This window comes from Gracilinanus agilis, chromosome 1 (assembly GCF_016433145.1).
Source record: "Gracilinanus agilis isolate LMUSP501 chromosome 1, AgileGrace, whole genome shotgun sequence".
NCBI lineage: Eukaryota > Metazoa > Chordata > Mammalia > Didelphimorphia > Didelphidae > Gracilinanus > Gracilinanus agilis.
This window is the reverse complement of record NC_058130.1, coordinates 334218544-334241138: the sequence shown is the minus strand read 5'-3', so window position 1 is coordinate 334241138 and position 22595 is coordinate 334218544. Positions and strand designations below refer to the sequence as shown.

At 35.8% G+C, this 22595-nt stretch overlaps 1 protein-coding gene across 1 annotated transcript in view; it reads right to left on the bottom strand.

Annotated features, from left to right (window-relative positions):
- MCCC2 (methylcrotonyl-CoA carboxylase subunit 2) overlaps positions 1–22595 on the bottom strand; it is a 124498-nt gene that overhangs the window by 4055 nt on the left and 97848 nt on the right. Inside the window, exons 14-16 of the mRNA XM_044662988.1 lie at positions 9133–9289; positions 8456–8570; positions 3583–3668 (exon numbers count right to left, since the gene is read on the bottom strand). Coding sequence (XP_044518923.1) covers positions 3583–3668; positions 8456–8570; positions 9133–9289 — 358 coding nt within the window. The remainder of the gene's footprint in view (positions 1–3582; positions 3669–8455; positions 8571–9132; positions 9290–22595) is intronic.

The window sequence follows — 22595 nt, the reverse complement described above, 5'->3', positions numbered from 1 at the left end:
GCTCCTTGAAAGTAGAAAAAGTTTTTGCCCTTCTTTGGAACCTCCTGTTCCTGGATACATGCTGAAGGCTTAATAAATGCTTGCTGACTTGTAACTGAAACAGGAGGGTAAAAGTGAAGATCTGTCACTGTGGTGACTACTGGAAAATGATCTCTGTTTTACTTATTGAAGATCTTGGGAACTAGACATGTCCTTCAATTCTTTTCAAATTAATCTTTAGATTCTTTGCCAGAGCATAATCTTAGCACTTTAGGTTCCATTCCTTTCATTTTATTTGAATAAAACTAAAGAATATAAGCAGTCTGACCAGAAAAATAATCATTTGTTCATTCATTCAATAGGGCTGTTTTCATAAGAAATGAAGCATGAACTATATACCTATGGCTAAACTGTTTTCATGCTAACTTGCACATAACATTATAGTATTATGAAAATGATTAATAAGGTTAATGTATACACTGATTACAAGAAAACTTAAACTTCTGGCCTTTTATGAAGTTCTTATAGAGAAAGCTTTTCATAACATTTGACACTATTTTAAAGATCTTTTTAAAAAGAGACTGTTTGCTTATTACCACCCTCTAAGGTCTAGCACTAACAAAAGAAATATTGCTTTTTAAAGGTTGTTAGTGGGTGACAGTTTTCCTCTTGTTTAAACAAACTTCCTTCAATATCAGACCACGACATCAATTATTAATTCATCTATTACAATTCTATCGACAGAACATGAATCAAATCCAGGCACATAAAACATTCATAAGTGAGGGTTCTGAAGTAGCAACAGCAAATAGTAGAAAACTTCCTATATAATTAGTTATAATGTAAATTGATTAATCTCCCTCTTTGAAATAAGCAAAATAAAATAGCACAAAGAGAACAGAGCTGGTTAATGTTCATTAATAAACATTGCTACAGGTAAGAATTTATAATAAGATACTTGATTAAAGTTTAATTAGAAAAAAAAACGCTTAAGATAACTAGCATCCCATTTGAATAGCAAATCAGAATTGAGGAGAATTAAGTACCCTAGGACAACAGAGGAGGAGCAAGGGTTTTCTGAAAGAAAAGGACCAACCAATCAGGACCAGGTTCCTGGTAAAATTGAAATCTAAACAGACAGGGAACTACCATATCACTAACCAAAAACAGCTCAGGCCTCAGAAGAATTGAGATAGAAGAATATTTTTATCTTAGTTTCTGCAGGAAAAGAAAGCTATTAAAGCACTATGGTTCCGGGGGCAGTTGGGTAGCTCAGTGGAGTGAGAGTCAGGCCTAGAGACAGGAGGTCCTAGGTTCAAACCTGGCCTCAGCCACTTCCTAGCTGTGTGACCCTGGGCAAGTCACTTGACCCCCATTGCCCACCCTTACCAATCTTCCACCTATGAGACAATACACCGAAGTACAAGGGTTAAAAAAAAAAAAAAACACTATGGTTCCTAATTTACCAGAAAGCTATGAGCACGCACCTAGTGATGCTCAACATGATAGATTGACCTTTTTATCTTTTGGGTGTCTATTTCCAGAGGAATCTCTAACTGAGGTTTTCTAATTCTCCTCCTCTAGATTTCTTTAAAAATCAAGAGTCATATCATTTGTTTATATGACTATATTATTGGGGGGGTTAGATTTTAAAAGTTTACTCTAGTGCAAAAATGAATAATATGGAAATAAGTATAAGTGATAACATTTGTAAAACCCAGTGGAAGTGCTTATTGGATCTGGGAGTGGGGAGAGAAAAGGGGAGGGAAAGAAAGTGAATTATGTAAACATGGAAAAATGGACTTATGAGGAAAAACGCTATCCACCTCCAGAAAAAGTAAATTATGAATACAGAATGAAACATATCTTTCTCATTGTTATTCTTGGGGTTTTTTTTTGGTCTGTATTTTCTTTTATAATGTGGTTAACAAAGAAATGTTTTTCATGACTGCACATGTATAAATAATCTATATCAAATTGCTTGCCTTCTCAAAGAAGGGAGCAAGAAGGGAGAAAATATGGAACTCAAAAAATTTTTAAAAGCAAATGTTAAAAATATTTGTTTATGTATAATTGAGAAAAAACAAAAATTAAATGTAAAAAAATAATTACAGTCATGCTTAAAATATTTTGAGACAATTTTTAGGTTCTAGGCTTAAGAACTGCTTGTTTCAAAGGGAATGACTCACAGAGACACAAGCAAGAAAAATGCAAACTAGGCACCACTTCCTCACAGATATTCTCAATTGTACCTGTCAATCCAACCACAATCATTTCTGTATATTACTGTAGGTGCCTATACAATATACATTTTATCTGAAGTCTCTATTACCTCATGATCCCATATTCCTTCTCTGCTTCAGTGACTAGCATATGGGAGAATGAGGAGGCTTATTTATTTAAGAATAAAAAGAGGAATTTGTCTATTTCTTAAATTCAAGACAATACTCTTTTCTTAAAGGGACTTTCAATCTGTTTCTTTATCGATGATAAATCAAGAAAAAAATTAGTTTTCTCACCCTAAGTTTTCTCATCTAATTTCTACATTAATTTTTTTATTTTCTTTTTACCCCTTAAAAAAAGTTTTTTTAAGTCTTCACAAATGCCTAGCTCAAAGAATAATCTAATTTTAAAAGACCCAAAAAGTTATTTCTATTTTTTTCATCTGCCTGAGGGATAAACATAAGACTGAGCTTAAGGTATTCTTCATAATATTCAGAATCAACTTTCCCAGAGCCCTTTGGCAACTAAGTGGAGGCCTAAAATAACAAAATCCTTGACTTTACACACCAGGAAAGACAAGAATAATTTATTGCCTCATTAAGAGGGAAACAAATAGAAAACACTGCTGCAATTCCATGAAGTAACTAAATGATGATGACAAATGGACATTGGCCGTGACCAATAACTACCTGAATTTATGTATACACTTGTTAACAAATTTCAATAAGTATTTGACCAAGCCATCACGAAAAGTGTGACAAACTAAAAAACTAAAAATAATAATAATAATAATATTGTGTAACACGAATTCCAAATTTTAAGGATAAAAAAACAATTCAAATAACTTGCTCTACCCTTTACATCACAGAGCAACAGAGCCAAGGGCTAGAATCTCACATTTCCTGATTCTAGATCATGATCAAACCTCAGCTATGGTGAAGGGAGGAGATGGGTGTTGAGCAACCCAGAGGTCACTGAGAAGGAACAAGAGGCTTTAAAACATAATGGAGACATTTCCATACTAACCCGTCCCCACTGTAAAGAAGATCATGGACTGACAGCTGGAAAGGAACTCAGGAGTGATCTCATTTTACAGATATGAAAACTCAGGCCCAGAGACATTAAATAACTGGGCCAAGGTCATATTAACAGTAAGTAGCAGGACTGGGAATGGAATACAGGTTCCCTGACTTCAAAAAGTCAACTACCCTTGGACTGCAAGAATACAAATGCATTGCAGGTAAGGGCTGAAAAGGGGATGGGAGATTAAAAGGAGGTAGTTGTGCAAAGAGTCTTTAGACACCTGTGGCCAAGTTATAATTTCCATTATTGCTAGGATCTATGAAGTTGCTTTCAAAATAGCCATTTATAAACAAATACCTTGCACTAGAGTAGTAAGGATTTCCTTCTTCTTCAAACCTTTTAATGATAGGGTCCTTTAAAGCAGCTTCTTCTTCCCTGGAAAACTGAAAGAAAAAGGAATTCAGGGCATTTAATCAATGATACTAGAGTGTATGAGTTCTCTATTTAAACAACCTTGAGAACAAAAGGGCTATAACTTAGAGCAGGGGTCAGCAACCTTTTTGGCCGTGAGAGTCATAAATGCCACATTTTTTAAAATGTAATTTCGTGAGAGCCGTACAGTGCTCACAGTGCGCGCTCCTGTAACAGTGGCTGAAAAAAAATTGACTTTATGGCTCCTGCAGAAAGAGCCATATCTGGCCCTCAAAAGAGCCAGATATGGCTCAAGAGCCATACGTTGCCGACCCCTGACTTAGAAGTAAAAAAAGTTATTGTACATTAACCCTTTATACCATTTAACTTCTCATACTCTGATGAAATCAAATATCCATTTTTGGAAAACATTATTTAAAATAGCAATTTGACAACCTCATCTGTCTGGAACATGGCCAGGAGCTAAGAAGTACCTCAAAGTGTCTAAGGGGTTCACAATAATGATACAAGCTTAGAAAGTATTAAAACTGTACCAAATATAATCTCATGTGAACCCATGAGCTCACAGATTTACTAAGCAACATAATGAAAATGATAAAAATTTCTTTTTCACTCATTTCTTTAAAAAAGGATTTTCCCATTTATGTTTCACATGCTAAAATTGCTACAATAATTAAACTAACTACATGACTTCTTGAAAATCAAAAGAAGGACAGGGCAGTTAAGTGGACCCATGGATAGAATGTTGGGTCTGGAGTCAAGAAGACTCATCTTTGTGATTTCAAATCTGGCCTCAGACACTAGCTGTATACGACCCTGGGTAAGTCACTTAACCTGTGTGCCTTGGTTTCCTCATCTGTGGCAACCACTTCAGAATCTTTGGAAAATCCAAAAATGGGGTCACAAAGAGTCAGACATGATTGAAAAACAAATGAACAAGAATACTATATATAAGTCAGGGAGAGGGCAAAGTAGATGGAAGACTAGACCAGAGCAGAAAAAACTGAGTAAAAATCTGGCCTCCTATACTGTTACAAATATATAAGAGGCTGATCTGGTAATTTGAAGGGCTGCTAAGCCTCACTTGCGCCTGACAGGCTCTATTAAGCTGAGTCTGCCAAGCTGGCTCTGGATCCTCAGGTGATAGATGGATCTAGGCTAAGTAAGAGATGAGATTACCTGGGTCAGGGGTCAGCAACTATGGCTCTTGAGCCATATCTGGCTCTTTCTGCAGGAGCCATAAAGTCAATTTTTTTTTCAGGCACTGTTACAGGAGCACGTACTGTTACAGGAGCACACACTGTGAGCACTGTACGGTTCTCACGAAATTACATTTTAAAAAATGTGGCGTTTATGGCTCTCATGGCCAAAAAGGTTGCCAACCCCTGTCCTGGGTGATCTCCCAATGTACTAGTAAATCCCCAGGACTTAGCCAAGCCTATGCCTCTTCAACAGTACCCAAGCCAAAGTATCAAGTGGGAGTTGTATGTGTGTTTAACCACTCCTTTAGCCTCTTGGCTTAGGGATTGGATTTGATGGAGAAAGGTTGGTCTGGGCTGGTGTTGACAGGCTAAATGGATAACAGGATTTTCTGACTGCAGTTTGATAAATCCCTTTCCCTACAGCTGTAGATATTTACTGGTCAGGAAAGGAATACCAATCTTCTTTTGGATAAAACTACAACAGGATTTATTGCTTATCTAAAGGGTTAGGAACAAGGAAATAAGGCTAGAGGTTTGGGAATGCCAAAATAATCTAATTGGATTAAAGTAATCTAAATCTATAGATGATCAGTTGATAACAGATTCTTCTCCCTCTCTCAACCCCTGGCTTGACCTGGCCTTGGTACAAACCAAAGGACCAGGAAGGCTATGGTGTTCTTAATAGCTGTGGTGTTGTTCTCTCTCAGCTCCATCAGTAGCAGGCAGAATAACTTCCTATGGCACTCAGGTATAGATGCTGGATTGCAGGTCTATGGCCTACCCTCCCTTCAATCACCCTCCTCCCAGGATCCTCAAAACTGAGACCAGGTGTGCTGTAGTCCAATTATTTATAGGGGTGATTCCAATTGTCTTTTGGCCCTGGCTCACACCACCTGGGCACATTCCAAAGTCTTTAACCAACAATCCTGTCACTCAAGATGTTCTCCATTTTGTCCCAGAAGTTCCTTATTACAATACTTACTATCTGGTGACCCTGGGCAAGTCATTTAAATTCTGTCTGCCTCACTTTCCTCATGTGTAAAATTGGAATAATAACAGGACCTATCTCCCAGGGGTCCTGTGAGGAACAAATGAGATAATATTTGTAAAGCTTGTGGCAAACCTCAAAGCTTTCTCTAAAGTGCTACCTGTAGCTGCTACATAGGTTTGTGCTAGAGCCTGGGAATAGAGGGGAAAAAAAATTCCTGGCCTCAAGGAGCTTTCATTCTACTGGGCAAGGCAGAAAATGAACAATAGGTAAGTAAATACAATATAATTTGAAGATTAAAAAAAATACATACTATAAAGAGGGGAAGGGCCTCAAAAAAAAGCTAAGAAGTCTCAGAGGTGGGAGTTAGGCAACAGTGCATTCCAGACATGGTGGGCAATCTGTGCAAAAGGAAGAGAGGAAGGGATGGGAAGCCAAGTATGAGGAACAACGAGGGGGCCAGTCTGCCTGGATCAAAGTGTGTGGGAAGGAAATAACATGGAATAAGTCTGGAAAGGTAGGTTAGAGCCAAATAGTAAAAGGCTCTAAAAGCCAAACTTGCAGCATTTGTATTTTATCCTAAACGAAGTGATATACTCCAAAAGTATATGAGTGTGTGTGTGTGTGTGTATGCACACACAATCAGATGTATACACAGACATATATATTTGTACATACATTTTCTATTAATTTTACTTCTATAAAGGACGACTAACACACAATTTACAAATAACAATAAACTGTACAATACTATTTATTGTAAATTCCATATGGCTAATGGATTCTCACAGAATTCTTTCACTGATTTTTACCAAACCCTTGTATGTATGTATCCAACCTATGGTTGCAATTCAATCACAATTTGACAAATGGACTTACATCCCATCCTGCCAATTTATTCCAATAAATTAACTGTCATCAAATCTGTTAGGTGACCTACTATTAAACTACTTCTCACCCTCATACAAATTACATTCATTAAGCAGAAACCTCTTCAGTACTCCTAAATGCAATTATGCTCATTATTCTTTGAGATTTTTGTATAATTGCAGAAATTAAAATATTGTTTGATTCTACATTATTACACACAAATCCTAAAAATGATCTGAATTAATTTCATGTTTTAAAATTCCATTTAAATGATACAATTTTTTTCACTAGCTATCCATTGTGAAATAAGTTCTTCATAAGTCAAAGAAGATGGTTCTCATAAATCAAAATAATATAAAATGCTTTTATCACTTTAATCTCATAAAAGACATGAGTTCAAACGTATTGAATTCTATTCCTAGAAGGAGCTTTAAATGTATTCCTTTTACTAAATGGAATGTTTTTAAATGTATCTGATTTAATCAAATCTTCAACCTGAGATGTATACTCTCCAGTACCAGTCTTTAAATTTTCCAAAGCTCTTATAATATGTCTGATAAATTTTAGCACATTCTGAATGTGAGTTTATCTTAACTGCAATGCTGTTAAACATAATGAAAATCTTCAAGAATGTAAATCACTAAAGCAAAGTCTTACAAAAATTAATGTTAACTAATCTCTTGTCCAAACCAGAATAATTAGCACAAGAAAAATGCATAAATAATGTAGCATATGCATGTCATACAGCAGCAGTAGCTCATAAAATACATGCCACTCATCTTGGTCCCAGTACTCTACCCATTGTAATAATTTCAAGTTCTTTTGCTAGTTTTGAGATGTTTGATTTTTTAAATTGGTAATAAAAAGAGTGAATTTCATTCAGAAAAATTTTAAATGATTAATTTATTTTATTTGAGATGCCAGAACATCAAGTAATATTTGTAATCAATGATTTAAATAGTATCAAATGATTCTTTCAGGACTCCATATATGCTCCAGATTTTCCTCCCAGTATTTGATATGCATCTTTGTTACAAAGATTAAATTTTTGTGGTATATGATTGTGATGGAATATTATTGCACTCTAAGAAATGATGAACAGATTGATTTTTTTAAAAACTTGGAAAGAACTACACAAGATAATGAACAGTATAATGAAGAGAACCAGGAGAACATTATACACAGCCACAGAACTAACTAATTCTGGAAGAATAAACTATGAGTGTTACCTCCAGAAAATGAACAGAAAGGTAAAGTATGAAAGATTTAGTTTATATGTATATGTTGGTGGTTTTGAGGATATTTTTTGTGATGTGAGGAGGGTGGAAAGGAGCCAAGACACTAGTGCATAGGATTTATTATGTAGATGTGAAGAAAAGTAAGCTAAATATAAAAGATATTTGTGATTTCATTTAGGTACTATCTTCTTTTTCTTTGTGTACAGAAATGCGTGTTTCGTTTGGTTTTCTAAAATTGGAAGAAAAAAAGAGATCTGTTTTCATCATTAACTGCAGAACCCTCCTACTCATCACATCCTTGAAAATATTTTAAAGCAAAATAGAACAATACCAATTAAATTTATTTAAATCTCACTAACTGCAAATTTTCAGATGCAATTAAACTCTACTATGTTTCATGCTGTAATTTTCTGACATTTTCTTTTAAACTAAAAATTTTGTACCTGAACAGTGTCACTGGTTGTGGCCTAGAGCAAGTGAAAAATAAAAGGCATCTTTACCTCCTTTCCTTCTCTTGTTTTTTGGTCCCTTGCTATTGTGGCTAAAACATTTGCAGCTTGTTCTCCTCCCATCACTGAGATTCGAGCATTTGGCCAAATGTAGAGAAATCTTGGACTTAAAGGAAAAAAGTAATCAAATATAAACAATGTAGAGCAAAAAGATTCCTTTCTACACAAAAATGTAAGTTAATTTATTATTTTTTTCATCAAATATAGCTGAGTTTTAGTTGGCTTTTCTGGTTGCTAACCAACCCTATATAAATACTTGTATGTGAAACTAACTTTGAAATCTTAAAGTGATTGTCTCTTTTATTTCCTTCCCAAAAAGCTAATTACTCAAGTAAAAGGAAATAAACATTATATTCTGATTAACAAATCAAACCATAACAATCCAAGTTTCATTACTATGTCTGAAAATAGCAAAAATTACTATTAACACAGAGATACTTTCTAAGAAGCATAAAAAGTGATTAATTAAAAATAAAGACTACAACATGTCTCAAGATATTCTTCCATATAATATTCAGTTCCACCCCAGATATATGATAACATCAACTACAGGCTTGGTTGATCAAAGGTCATGTCAGGACCAGTCAATGTTAAAAACTATCCTGAATAAAAGGGTGCATCGAAGACAAATGGGAAGAAGTAATCTACTTCTGTATAGGGACACTTACGAATATGCTCTGCCACACATCCCATAATTTCCAGCACCATAAGATCCTCCAAGGATGATGGTAATTTTAGGTACATTGGCACAGGCTACAGCAGTCACCATCTTGGCTCCATCCTTCGCTATTCCTCCAGCTTCGTATTCTTTACCAACCATAAATCCTTAAGTGAAAGGACAGAAACAGAACTTCTGGATGATAATGGAATTAATGTACAACATAGTACCACATAATTAAATTCAATAAGCATTAACTAAGCACCTACAATGCTACAGGCACTGAGCTAGGAACTAAGAATACACTAACAGGGTGGAGAAAAGTGGGTGTAGAGCATGAAGCACAGAAAGTGACAGGGGATAAACTATGTACAAAGATAAGCAAAGGGTGCCTTCCAGGCATAAGATAGCCTGTGCAAAAGCATGACGAGAAAGAGGGATACTGAGTATAGATAGTAGGCAGCAGGCCAGTTTGGTTGGCATATATGTCACATGAAGGGCAATAATATGTATTAAATCCAGAGAAAACCTGCAGCCTGATTGTGAAGGGTTTTAAATATGAGGCTCAGCAATTTATATTTTATCTTAGAGGAGACAATGAAGATGTTTCAGCATGGTAATGGCATAGTCCAACTTGTATCCTAGGCAATGACTTCCTGTTGCTGAGCTCTATAGGAAATACATAGCCGCCATAACAAAGGTAAGGAGACCATGGAAGAAGCATGAAAAGATCATTAGCTTTACAGATACCTTCCTCTATATCTGACCAACTAGAAATTCAATCTAGGTAATAATTTGCTTTAAAAATGTAGATTCCCCTCATGATAATAATTGGTCCATCATTTGTAACACCTTATCAGCAGGATGCAAGTGGCAGCTGCTAACTCTAATCTAGTATCCTTAACTGAGCTGGAGAGTCTAGCTTGGAAAGTCTCTTCTATTGTCTGATACTCCAAGAGAGAAAAAAGAGAGATGGAAAAGTCAAATTCTGAACATGCTCATCTTCCTCCCCATATTTCACAGACCCTCAGACTATCTAGACCAAACCCATAACAAAGTAAGAGTCCTTTCTAGGGCAACCCCACAACTGATCATCCAGGCTTTTCTTGAAAGCTTTTTTCTCTAGTGAGAGGGAATTTGTTACTTTATTCATTCGTTAGGATACTACAGGATTCCTCTATAATCTACACCACTCGATTCTGAATGATTTTTTGATGGCAATGAAGCAATTAAGATATTTTTTCTTCTCCTCAGCATTCCAAATGAAAAAATTTTAGCTAAATTTACACAAAATTTTCTTAGTTCCAAATTAGTCTGAATTTCCCTTGGAATTTGTCCTTTTAAGGGAACAAGAAAAAAATCCCCATACTCTTGTAAAGTTGAGGTTATTAATTATCTAAACAGAGTTTCCTGCAGCCAAATTATTAAAATTCAAGCAAACATAACAAAAACATAAATACATCAACACCTTAATTTACTGGCACTCATGTGGCACTCTTTCATGACAAATATAAGTGACAGTAGACTTGGGCTAGGAGTCAACTCTTTTTTTTTTTAACCCTTAACTTCTGTGTATTGGCTTCTTGGTGGATGAGTGGTAAGGGTGGGCAATGGGGTTCAAGTGACTTGCCCTGGGTCACACAGCTGGGAAGTATCTGAGGCCAGATTTGAACCCAGGACCTCCCATCTCTAGGCCTGACTCTCAATCCACTGAGCTACCCAGCTGCCCCCTAGGAGTCAACTCTTGTCCCCTTGGATTCATGTGTGGCCCTAAGTTTTTCAAAATGGTTTAGTACTGACTTGAATTAAGTCAGGGTTGAAGACATTTATCAAACCTGTAGATATCATAAAATTCAAGGGAGAGTTTTATTTTGGACAAAAGAGTAGGGATCCAAAAAGATTTAGGAAGTTTATAAATAAGAAATGAATCTCATAAGATCAAATTTGATGGGGATTAATGTAAAATCTTTTTTATCTTTGAAAATTTTATTTAATTAATGAATTTAGGATATTTTTCCATGGTTACAAGATTCATGTTCTTTCTATAAAGTCTTATATTTGGGTTAAAGAGCCAAGAGTTCAGGTGGACTACAAAGTGAGCCATAAAAGTAAATGCTTCTTTGTACTGCTCTAATAGAGGCATCATGTCTGGGACAAGGGAGGAAAGAGTCCTGCTGGATTTTGCCTTGAACAAACAATACCTGGAGCACTGTTGGGTAGCAATTTAAAGAGCATTCATTTAAAGTACATTTTCCAACAAGAGGGTAATCAAGATAGCGAAAGGCCTGGAGGCCAAGTACACAAGAATCATTTAAAGAGACTATGAATGTCTGTTCTCATTTATTACAGAAATTTAGCAAAAGAGCTAAATCTTCTAGTTTTAAACACCAAATGGGATACTATTATATATTCTTCCATGCCAATATAATATTACTGCACTTAATATTCAAAAATTATGATCCTTATGGAAGAGTGAAATAGATTTCACTCTAATTCCTTTTGTAATAAACTTAAAATAGATCATCCATATAGTATAAATAGTAATATTCAAACAACCTGGGAGAGTAATTTCCATTTTTTTATTGTTAAGACAATCATACGTTTTCATCTTGATGATGACGATAACAATAAAATTGAGGAAAAATACCATGCCAAGTCAGTCTGAGGTTTTTAGTATTCGCTAGCAGAGTTTAAAAATACAGGCTGTACCTTCAAATATGCCCTCTTAAAACTTTGATGAAATAAAAATGAATGTTTTATAGAGTCAACATTTTCAGTAAGTGGCTCAGTCAAACTGAAAACAATCTACTTTTTATTCCTATATATAGCACAAGGAAAAATCTGGTAACATAAGAGTCATCATCTAAATCATTCTTTTATTATTAGAATTTATGGAATACCTACAACACAAATACTAATCACTACAACACAATAGATATGTACCTAGGCCAGGAAAGAATAATTATTTTCATCATATATTTAGACAGTTCTCATTGGATAAAAAAGGCTGCATTCTAAAAGTTCATGAGTTAACTCACCTATTCAATGCATGGAATTCCATTTCCAATGGCATTAAGGTTATATATCCCTAGATAAAAGCCTCTTTTAAAAATAATGTAGATTTCCCCAAGAGATCAAAGAAAAAAGAAATATATATAGCAGCTTTTTTTTTTTTTGGTGTAGTAAAGAACTGGAGACAGAGGGGATATCCATCAACTGAAGAATGGCTGAACAAGTTGTGGTATATGAGTGTGATGGAATGTCATTGTCCTTTAAGAAATGGCAATGGGGATAGTTTCAGAAAAGCCTGGGGAAAATTATATGAAGTGATGCAAATTGTAGTGAGCAGAATCAGGAGAATATTATTGTACAAAGTAAAGTATTACAGCTATGAATGACTTACCTACTTTGATCAATACAACAATTCAAGATTGTTCCAAAGGATTCATAATAAAAAATGCTATCCACCTCCAACGAGAGAACTGATGAGCAATCAAAGAAAACTTTTTTTCCATTTTATTTTCTTGGAGTTTTTTTTTCAACATGATTAATATAAAAATATATTTTGCAGGATTTTACATATATAATTAGTACCATATAGCTTGCTTTCTCAATGGGTAAGGAAGAAGCTAAAGCGAGAGCAAGAATTTTGAGCTAAAATTTTTTAATGAATATTTTTAAAATTGATTAAATGGAGATAAAATTTTAAATAGTCATGTAAATGACTATAGCATATGTCCAATGGTTATAATCTTACAATAATGTTTTTGTTTGAAAGCAAAAACAATGAATATAAAACAAAACTAAATGAAGTTTACTTGGAATGTTAATATTGAGGAAAAGCAAGTTTAATTAGAAGATGACAAAAGAGATAGAAACTTACACAGATAGTCTTATGGGAACTTCTGGGTACTTTTTAGATCCTTAAAGGCTGATAGTGGTAGTTCTTTTGAATTATGAATCACATTCTCTTTCTTTGCCACATATCTACTCCTCCTCCATAGCCCTACTAAATAAGCTTATCAACATGATTAGGTTAATTTTATAGTTCACAAATGGAATGAAGCTTAAAAATTAGTCCTAGAGAAAAGGAAATGAACATTTATCAAGTGTCAGTATGTATCAGACACTGTGCTAATAGCTTTACTATAATTATCTCACTTGATCGTCACAACAACCCTGGAAAGTAGATGCTATTATTATTAATAATTAATATAAATTAATTCTATATTAATTCAAAAGTACTAAATTCTGTTGAGGGCTGTGTTTGCTCCTGGAGTGCTCACTCTCAAATGTGGGTTTTGGTACTTTCTTCTTGAGAGAGGAGGGGAGGGAGTCAAGGCAAAAGTTGCAGCTGAGGCTTCAACAGTGGAAACATTCTTTTCGTTAACTCCTGGGGCCAGAGAAGACCCAGGTGGAGCACTTGAGGCTGTACAAGGAGGAAGTCTTTCCCCACCTTGGGGCTCCCACCCCCTGAAGGACCACAGTCTGAGGGAATGGCTCCTGGGGACCAAAGGCCCCCATGCCAGAAAGCATGATTTCGAAGATGGCGGCAGAGTAAAAAGCAGCACTTAACCTCTCCTAATCGAAACATACAGGACTCCTCAAGGGGACATAAAAACAAATCCAGACGAACAGAGGGACCCCACAACAGGGCACAGCGTGGAAGGTACGTGGAATCGGGGCATTTCCATGCTATAAAGGGGTGAAACAGCTCTCACTAAATTGCGGGCTGAGCAACAAACACACACACACACACACACACACACACACACACACACACACACACACTACCTACAGTGCCAAAGGCAGCGCAAAAGAAGTAGAGCAAGTTTGGGGCACCCATTGAGTCATTAGCAGCTCCAGAGCCTGCTCCTGAGAACAGCAAGACTTAAGACCCCAAAAGGCTAAAGAACGCGTGGACTTTGAGCACTGACACTGAGCGCAGGCACAAGCGAAGGCTCTGAAACCTTGAGTGGGGAACCAGTGCAGACGGGTATACAACTGTGGAAGCAGCGCCCTGAGACTTGTAAAGGAGCCTCCAGCAGAGGATCAAGCAAGGGGGACCAACAGGACGCTTGACCTTGAGAATAACCAGACCTAAGACCTCAGGAGCCTAAAGAGCACAAACAGACTCTGAGCGTGAGGATAAAGCTGAGAAGGGGCTGGGCTAACAATGGTAACCCAGAATCAGGAAGCCCAGAAAAGAAAGATTAACAACAAGAAGAAGAAATCTTTAACACTCGCCAACTTCTACACAGAGAAAATCCAGACAACCAAGCAAACAGAAGAGGAGAACAAACAAGCAATCACATGCAGACCCACCCAAAATAATGAAAACTGGTCACAAGCTCTTGAAGAGTTCAAATCTGAGATGAAGAGAAAGTTGGAAAAGATTTGGCTAGAGAAATGGGAAATAGCTCAAAAGGAAATCAGGCAAGAAAATAACAGTTTAAAAGGCAGAATTTTGCAACTGGAAAGTGAGGCTCAGAAATCAAATGAACTGATAAGCAAATTGAACACCAGAAATGACCAGATTGAAAAGGAAAACCAAAAGATTATAGCTGAAAACCAGTCCCTAAAGGCTAGAATTGAGCAATTAGAAGACAATGATCTCTCAAGATAACAAGAACAAATAAAACAAAGTCAAAAGACAGATAAAATAGAAGGAAACATGAAATATCTCAATGAGAAAGTGACAGACCAAGAAAACCGATCTAAAAGAGACAATCTAAGAATCATTGGTCTTCCTGAAAAAGCAGAAATTAATAGAAATTTGGACTCCATACTAAAAGAAATTATTCAGCAAAATTGCCCTGAAGTTCTACAACAAGAGGGCAATATAGACAATGAAAGGATCCATAGATCACCCTCTACACCAGACCCAGAAAAGACAACGCCCAGGAATATAATAGCCAAATTCAAGACCTTCCAAGTAAAAGAAAAAATTTTACAAGAAGCCAGAAAGAGACAATTCAAATATCAAGGAGCACCAATCAGGATCACACAGGATCTGCAGCCTTCACGCTAAAAGACTGCAAGGTTTGGAATATGATATTCAGAAAGGCAAGAGAGCTGGGCCTTCAACCACGGATCAACTACCCATCGAAACTGACTATATACTTCCAGGAGAAAATATGGGCATTCAACAAAATTGAAGATTTCCAAGTATTTGCACAGAAAAGACCAGGACTAAATGGAAAGTTTGACATCCAACCACAAAAATCAAGAGAAACATGAAAAGGTAAATAAGAAACAAAGGGGAAAGAAAGAAAACTCATTTTTTAAATTTGCCTCTTTAAGGGCTTCAATAAGATCTAATTATCTGTATTCCTATGTGAAGAAATGCTATGTATAATTCTCTGTAGTGAACTCTATTCGCTATTATAGAATTCACTATTATAGTAATCAGAAGAATAACTCATAGGGAGAGGTTGGAATACTAAATGGTCTAAGATGATATGGGGGGTGGGAAAGAGGGGAGCAAATAGTAGGGGACACCAAGAGAAACTTGATTGAATAAGAAAAACAGGATATTCTATTACACACAAAGAGGGCATGGGAAGGGGAGGGGACAAATACTATTATAAGAAGGAGAGGAAGAGAACATTAAGAGGTAATATTTAAACCTTACTCTCAGTATAATTAACCATGAGAGGGAAGAGTAGCTATATTATCCATTGGAATATAAAACTCTATCTAACCCTACTGAGAAAGTCAGAAGGGATAAACCAAGGGAAGCAGGGGAGTGGGGAGGTCAAAAAAGGGAGGGGAGAAGAAGGGGGAAAGAATTCATTAAGCCTTTAAAAATAAAAAGAGATAGAAAGGGAAGTTAATCAAGAGAGGGGATAAGGGTTACCAGCTTAAAGCAAAGCACTGGTTTAAAAAGAAATAGTGTAAGAAGAAGAGGTAGAACTAGGGGAGGATACAAAAATGTCAGGGAATATACAACTGATAATTATAACTCTTAATGTGAATGGGATAAACTCGCTCATAAAACGGAAGCAAATAGCAGAGTGGATTAGAAACCAAAATCCTACCATATGTTGTCTACAAGAAACACATATGAGGCGGGTGGACATACACAAGTTTAAGGTTAAGGACTTGAGCAAAATCTTTTGGGCATCAAATGAGAAAAAGAAGGCAGGAGTGGCTATTATGATTTCTGACAAAGCCAAAGTAAAAATAGATATGATTTAAAAAGACAGGGAAGGTCATTATATCCTGATTAAAGGGAATATAGACAATGAGGAAATACATTGCTCAATATGTATGCACCAAGTGGCATAGCATCCAAATTGATAAAGGAGAAACTGGCAGAGCTCAAGAAGGAAATAGATAGTAAACCATAATAGTGGGAGATCTAAATATTCCTCTTTCTGATCTAGATAAATCAAACCAAAAAATAAATAAGAAAGAGGTAGGAGAGGTGAATGAAGTCCTAGAAAAATTAGATTTAATTGATATGTGGAGAAAAACAAATAGGGACAAAAAGGAATACACCTTCTTTTCAGCTGCACATGGTACATTCACAAAGATTGACCATGTAATAGGGCATAGAAACATTGCAAACAAATGCAAAAGAGCAGAAATAATAAACGTAACCTTCTCAGATCATAATGCAATAAAAATAATAATTAGTAAGGGCACCTGGACAGGCAAATCAAAAACTAATTGGAAATTAAATAATATGATTCTTCAAAACCAGTTACTCAAAGAAGAAATCATAGAAACAATCAACAATTTCACTGAAGAGAATGACAATGATGAGACATCCTACCAAACTCTGTGGGATGCAGCCAAGGCAGTACTCAGGGGGAAATTTATATCCTTGAGTGCATACATTAACAAATTAGGGAGGGCAGAGATTAGTGAATTGGGCATGCAACTTAAAAAATTAGAAAGCAAGCAAATTAAAAATCCCCAGATGAAAACTAAATTAGAAATACTAAAAATCAAGGGAGAAATTAATAAAATCGAAAGTAAAAGAATGATTGAATTAATAAATAAGACTGGAAGCTGGTATTTTGAAAAAACAGATAAAATAGACAAAGTACTGGTCAATCTAATGAAAAAAAGGAAAGAAGAAAGCCAAATTGACAGTATCAAAGATGAAAAGGGAGACCTCAACTCTAATAAAGGGGAAATTAAGGCATTCATTAAGAACTATTTTGCCCAATTATATGGCAATAAATATAATAATTTAGGAGATATGGATGAATACTTACAAAAATATAAATTGCCTAGATTAACAGCAGAAGAAATAGAATACCTAAATAATCCCATATCAGTAAAAGAAATTGAACAAGCCATCAAAGAACTCCCTAAGAAAAAATCGCCAGGGCCTGATAGATTCACAAGTGAATTCTATCAGACATTCAAAGAGCAACTAATCCCAATATTATACAAATTATTTGATATAATAAGCAAAGAAGGAGTCCTACCAAATTCCTTTTATGACACAAATATGATACTGATTCCAAAGCCAGGTAGATCAAAAACAGAGAAAGAAAACTAGACCAATCTCCCTAACAAACAAAGATGCAAAAATATTAAATACAATACTAGCAAAGAGACTCCAGCAAGTAATCAAGAAGATCATCCACCATGATCAGGTGGGATTTATACCAGGAATGCAAGGATGGTTCAACATTAGGAAAACCATCCACATAATTGACCATATCAACAATCTAACGAACAAAAATCACATGATTATCTCAATAGATGCTGAAAAAGCCTTTGACAAAATACAGCATCCATTCCTATTGAAAACACTGAAAAGCATAGGAATAGAAGGACCTTTCCCAAAAATAATAAACAGTATATACCTAAAACCATCAACAAGCATCATATGCAATGGGGATAAATTAGAAGCCTTCCCAATAAGATCAGGAGTGAAACAAGGTTGCCCATTATCACCTTTATTATTCAACATAGTACTAGAAACACTAGCAGTAGCAATTAGAGAAGAAAAAGAAATTGAAGGTACCAAAATAGGCAACGAGGAGACTAAGCAGTTGCAGGATACAAAATAAATGCACATAAATCATCAGCATTTCTATATATTTCCAACACATTAGAGCAGCAAGGTAGAAAGAGAAACACCATTTAAAATCACCCTAGACAATATAAAATACTTAGGAATCTATCTACCAAAACAAACACAGCAATTATATGAAAACAACTACAAAACACTTTCCAAACAAATAAAACTGGATCTAAACAATTGGGAAAACATTGAGTGCTCATGGGTAGGACGAGCTAACATAATAAAAATGACCATTCTACCCAAATTAATTTACCTGTTTAGCGCCATACCTATCAAACTACCAAAAACCTTCTTTACTGAATTAGGAAAAACTATAACCAATTTCATTTGGAATAACAAAAGATCAAGAATATCAAGGGAAATAATGAAAAAAAATGTGAAGGAAGGGGGCGTAGCAGTACCAGACATTAAACTATACTATAAAGCAGAGGTCATCAAAACAATATGGTACTGGCTAAGAGACAGAAGGGAGGATCAGTGGAATAGACTTGGGGTAAATGACATCAGCAAGACAGTGTATTATAAACCCAAAGAGCCCAACTTTTGGGACATGAATCCACTATTTGACAAAAACTGCTGGGAAATTTGGAAAACAATATGGGAGAGATTAGGTTTAGATCAACGTCTCACACCCTACACCAAGATAAATTCAGAATGGGTGAATGACTTGAATATAAAGAGGGAAACTATAAATAAGTTAAGTGAACACAGAATAGTATACCTGTCAGATCTCTGGGAAAGGAAAGATTTTAAAACTAAGCAAGAGTTAGAGAAAATTACAAAATGTAAATTAAAAGGTTTTGATTATATTAAACTAAAAAGCTTTTGTACAAACAAAAACAATGCAGCCAAAATCAGAAGGGAAATAACAAATTGGGGGAAAATCTTTATAATAAAAAACTCTGACAGGGGTCTAATTACTCAAATATACAAAGAACTAAATGAATTGTATAAAAAAAAATCAAACCATTACTCAATTGATAAATGGGCAAGGCACATGAATAGGCAATTTTCAGATAAAGAAATCAAAAGTATCAATAAACACATGAGAAAGTGTTCTAAATCTCTAATAATTAGAGAAATGCAAATCAAAACAACTCTGAGGTATCACCTCACACCTAGCAGATGAGCTAAAATGATAGCAGGGGAGAAAAATGAATGTTGGAAGGGATGTAGCAAAATTGGGACATAATGCACTGCTGGTGGAGTTGTGAACTGATCCAACCATTCTGGCTGGCAATTTGGAACTATGCTCAAAGGGCTATAAAAGAATGGCTGCCCTTTGATCCAGCCATACCATTGTTGGGTTTGTACCCCAAAGAGATCATAGATAAACAGACTTGTACAAAAATATTTATAGCTGCACTTTTTGTGGTGGCAAAAAACTGGAAAATGAGGGTATGTCTTTCAATTGGGGAATGGTTAAACAAATTGTGGTATATGCTGGTGATGGAATACTATTGTGCTAAAAGGAATAATCAACTGGAGGAATTCCAGGTGAACTGGAAAGACCTCCAGGAATTGATACAGAGCGAAAGGAGCAGAGCCAGAAGAACACTGTACACAGAGACTGATATACTATGGTAAAATCGAATGTAATGGACTTCTGTACCAGCGGCAATGCAATGACACAGGACAATTCTGAGGGATTTATGGTAAAGAACGCTACCCACATTCAGAGGAAGGACTGCAGGAGAGGAAACATAAAAGAAAAACAACTGCTTGAACGAATGGGTTGAAGTGGACATAATTGGGGATGTAGACTCGAAACTACCACACCAATGCAACTAACAACAATTTGGAAATAGGTCTTGATCAATGACACATGTTAAAACCAGTGGAAATGTGCATCGGCCATGGGTGGGGGAAATGCAGGGGGTGAAGGGGAAACTAGGAGCATGAATCATGTAACCATGTTAAAAATGAATATTAATGATTGTTATGTAGGTAATTTGAGAAAAGGTGGGGTATAAGGGAGTTTGAAAGGAGGATGTTGGAGACTTGCTAAGTGGGTAATCTCGGTTACAAGTAGGCTGGGACTAAAGGAGATTCAGGGTATAATAGGACTGAAGTCAGGAGTATAACACAGAAGGGAAACAGAGATCTTCAGGGAGAAAGAAATTAAACTAAACAGACAAACACAGCAGGCTTACAGACTGGGGCTTAGACTCAAACACAAGCTGAGGGAAATAGACTAGACTGAAATTAACAAACAGGCTTTAGTTAATTTCAGAGGAAGGGACCTGTTTTGAAGTAACACCTTCCTTCAAGATGGATGCCCCAGCTTCCCTCTAAGCCCAGAGTATGTTGTCTCTTTCCCTCTTCTTCCCTCTTGATAACAACAGACAAATTACACTAATAGGGCTGTTGAAACACAAAAGGGTTTATTTTGTTTGAAGGATGTTTGTTAGGAAGGTGGATCAAAGGAAAGCCCTATCAGTTGTCTCAGGAATCTCAGGTGGGGAAGGGAAGTAAAGATGGAGTCTGAGTAAGAACCTGCCTTTAAACTCAGCTTTACTAAGTGTTATTACTATCTAAAGGGAATAAATGATGACTGACTAACTATAACTAATGCTGTCAATCAGGGATGGTAATGGGAAAGGAAGATATAAAGGATTTATCTAAATAATAATTTCTTAATTAAATATGTCAAAGCTAGGCTAAATTTCAATATTAAAGTTAGATAATCAAAGCAGCTCGGCTGATTCACAACCTCCCTCCACGGAAGATCCAGCCAACTGCTTTTCCTCAAGATTCTAAACCTCTTAACAGCTTTTGGAACTCAGCCAAAGCTAGAAAAACTATATGACCCCAATTCTGTATACTACATAAATGGTAAATAAAAAAGTACTAAATTCTTCTGGAAGTCACCAAACCATACTAATTAAGTCTGCTGTAGTTTCACTCTACAGTACTTCATAGGAATCCTCCTATTCATCTCTGACTTCCTAACATGTTCTTCTCCCCAGGCATTCCAAACTTCTTTCTCAACTTCATCTTACAGATGAGAAAACTGAAGTAAACAGAGCTTGTCTGACTTGCTCAGGATCACACAGCTAGTGTCTGAGGCAGGATATGAATTCAGGTCTTCCTGACTCCAAATTCAGCATTGTGCCACCTAGTTACCTGCAGGAGACAGGTATTTCTATTCTTCAATAGTTCTACCATCTCTCCACATCCAGAGAAACAACTGTGGAACCAGAAATGCATTAGAAAAATATATGCTTGATCATGTAGTTCGATAGGGATGTGATCAGAGTTTTGATGTTAAAGGATCACTCTACATCACATCTAACATGATGTTAAAGGATCACAAATATGAATAACATAGAAATAGGTTTTGAACAATGATACATGAATAACCCAGTGGAACTGCTTGTTGGCTTTGGGAGGGGGGAGGAGAAAGCAGGAGAGGAGAAGGATTATGAATCATGTAACCATGGGAAAATATTCTAAATAAAATTTTAAAAAAAGAAAATGAAAAAAATAGTTCTACCATCTCACCAATAACTAAATGCTAAAGCTACAAAGAAAAACCAAGAATATTCTAAAGCTTAAAAGAACTTACATGCTAATGGGGTAGCAAAGTAGTTATAGTGTTAAGACTTGACATTAGTATGATATGAGTTCAAATCCTACTTCAGTCATTTATTAGAGTGGCAAGTCACTTCAGCCTTGGTTTCCTTATCTGCAAAAACAGCACCTACCTCACAAGGCTATTGTGAGAATCACATGAAATAATATATATAAAGTGCTTCAGGATCTGAAAACACTATACGAAAGTTAGCTATTATTAATATGAGAGATTCACAGATATAAAATAGTACATATAAATACAAAGTAGGTAAAAGGTAGCTTTAGGAAGGAAGATACTTCTAGCACCTGAAGGAATCAGGAAAGGCCTCCCAAAGAAGCCAAAGCTTGAAAGTTATTTCAAGAGGGCAAAAAGAGCTCTGCAAAGATTAGGAGGGAGAGCATTCCACATGGGAGAAAACCTATGAGAAGGCACAGAGGGAGGAGAGAGTATGCTAACTATTTTATCCTGAAGACAAGAGAGAACCACTGAAGACTTTTTGAGTGAATGAATTGCATGATCAGATCTATTTTGTAGGAATATCAATTTAGCAGTTGCATAGAGGATGGAATAGAAAAGGGAGAGACTTCAGGTAGAGAGAAAATTCAAAAGCTAAACCAATAATCAAAATAAGAGGTGATATGAACCTGCACTGAAATAGACAACTTATGAGTGAAGAGAAGGATGTGGATTTAAGAGATATTATAATGGAAGATTAAGAAAACTTAGCAACTAATTCATTAAGGGGTAGGAAAAACAAAAAATAAAAGAGTTAATTTTAAGTATGACTCCCAAGCTGAGAACCAGGATTACTGAAAAAGTTTTGAGAAGAAATAGATTTAGGAGAAAA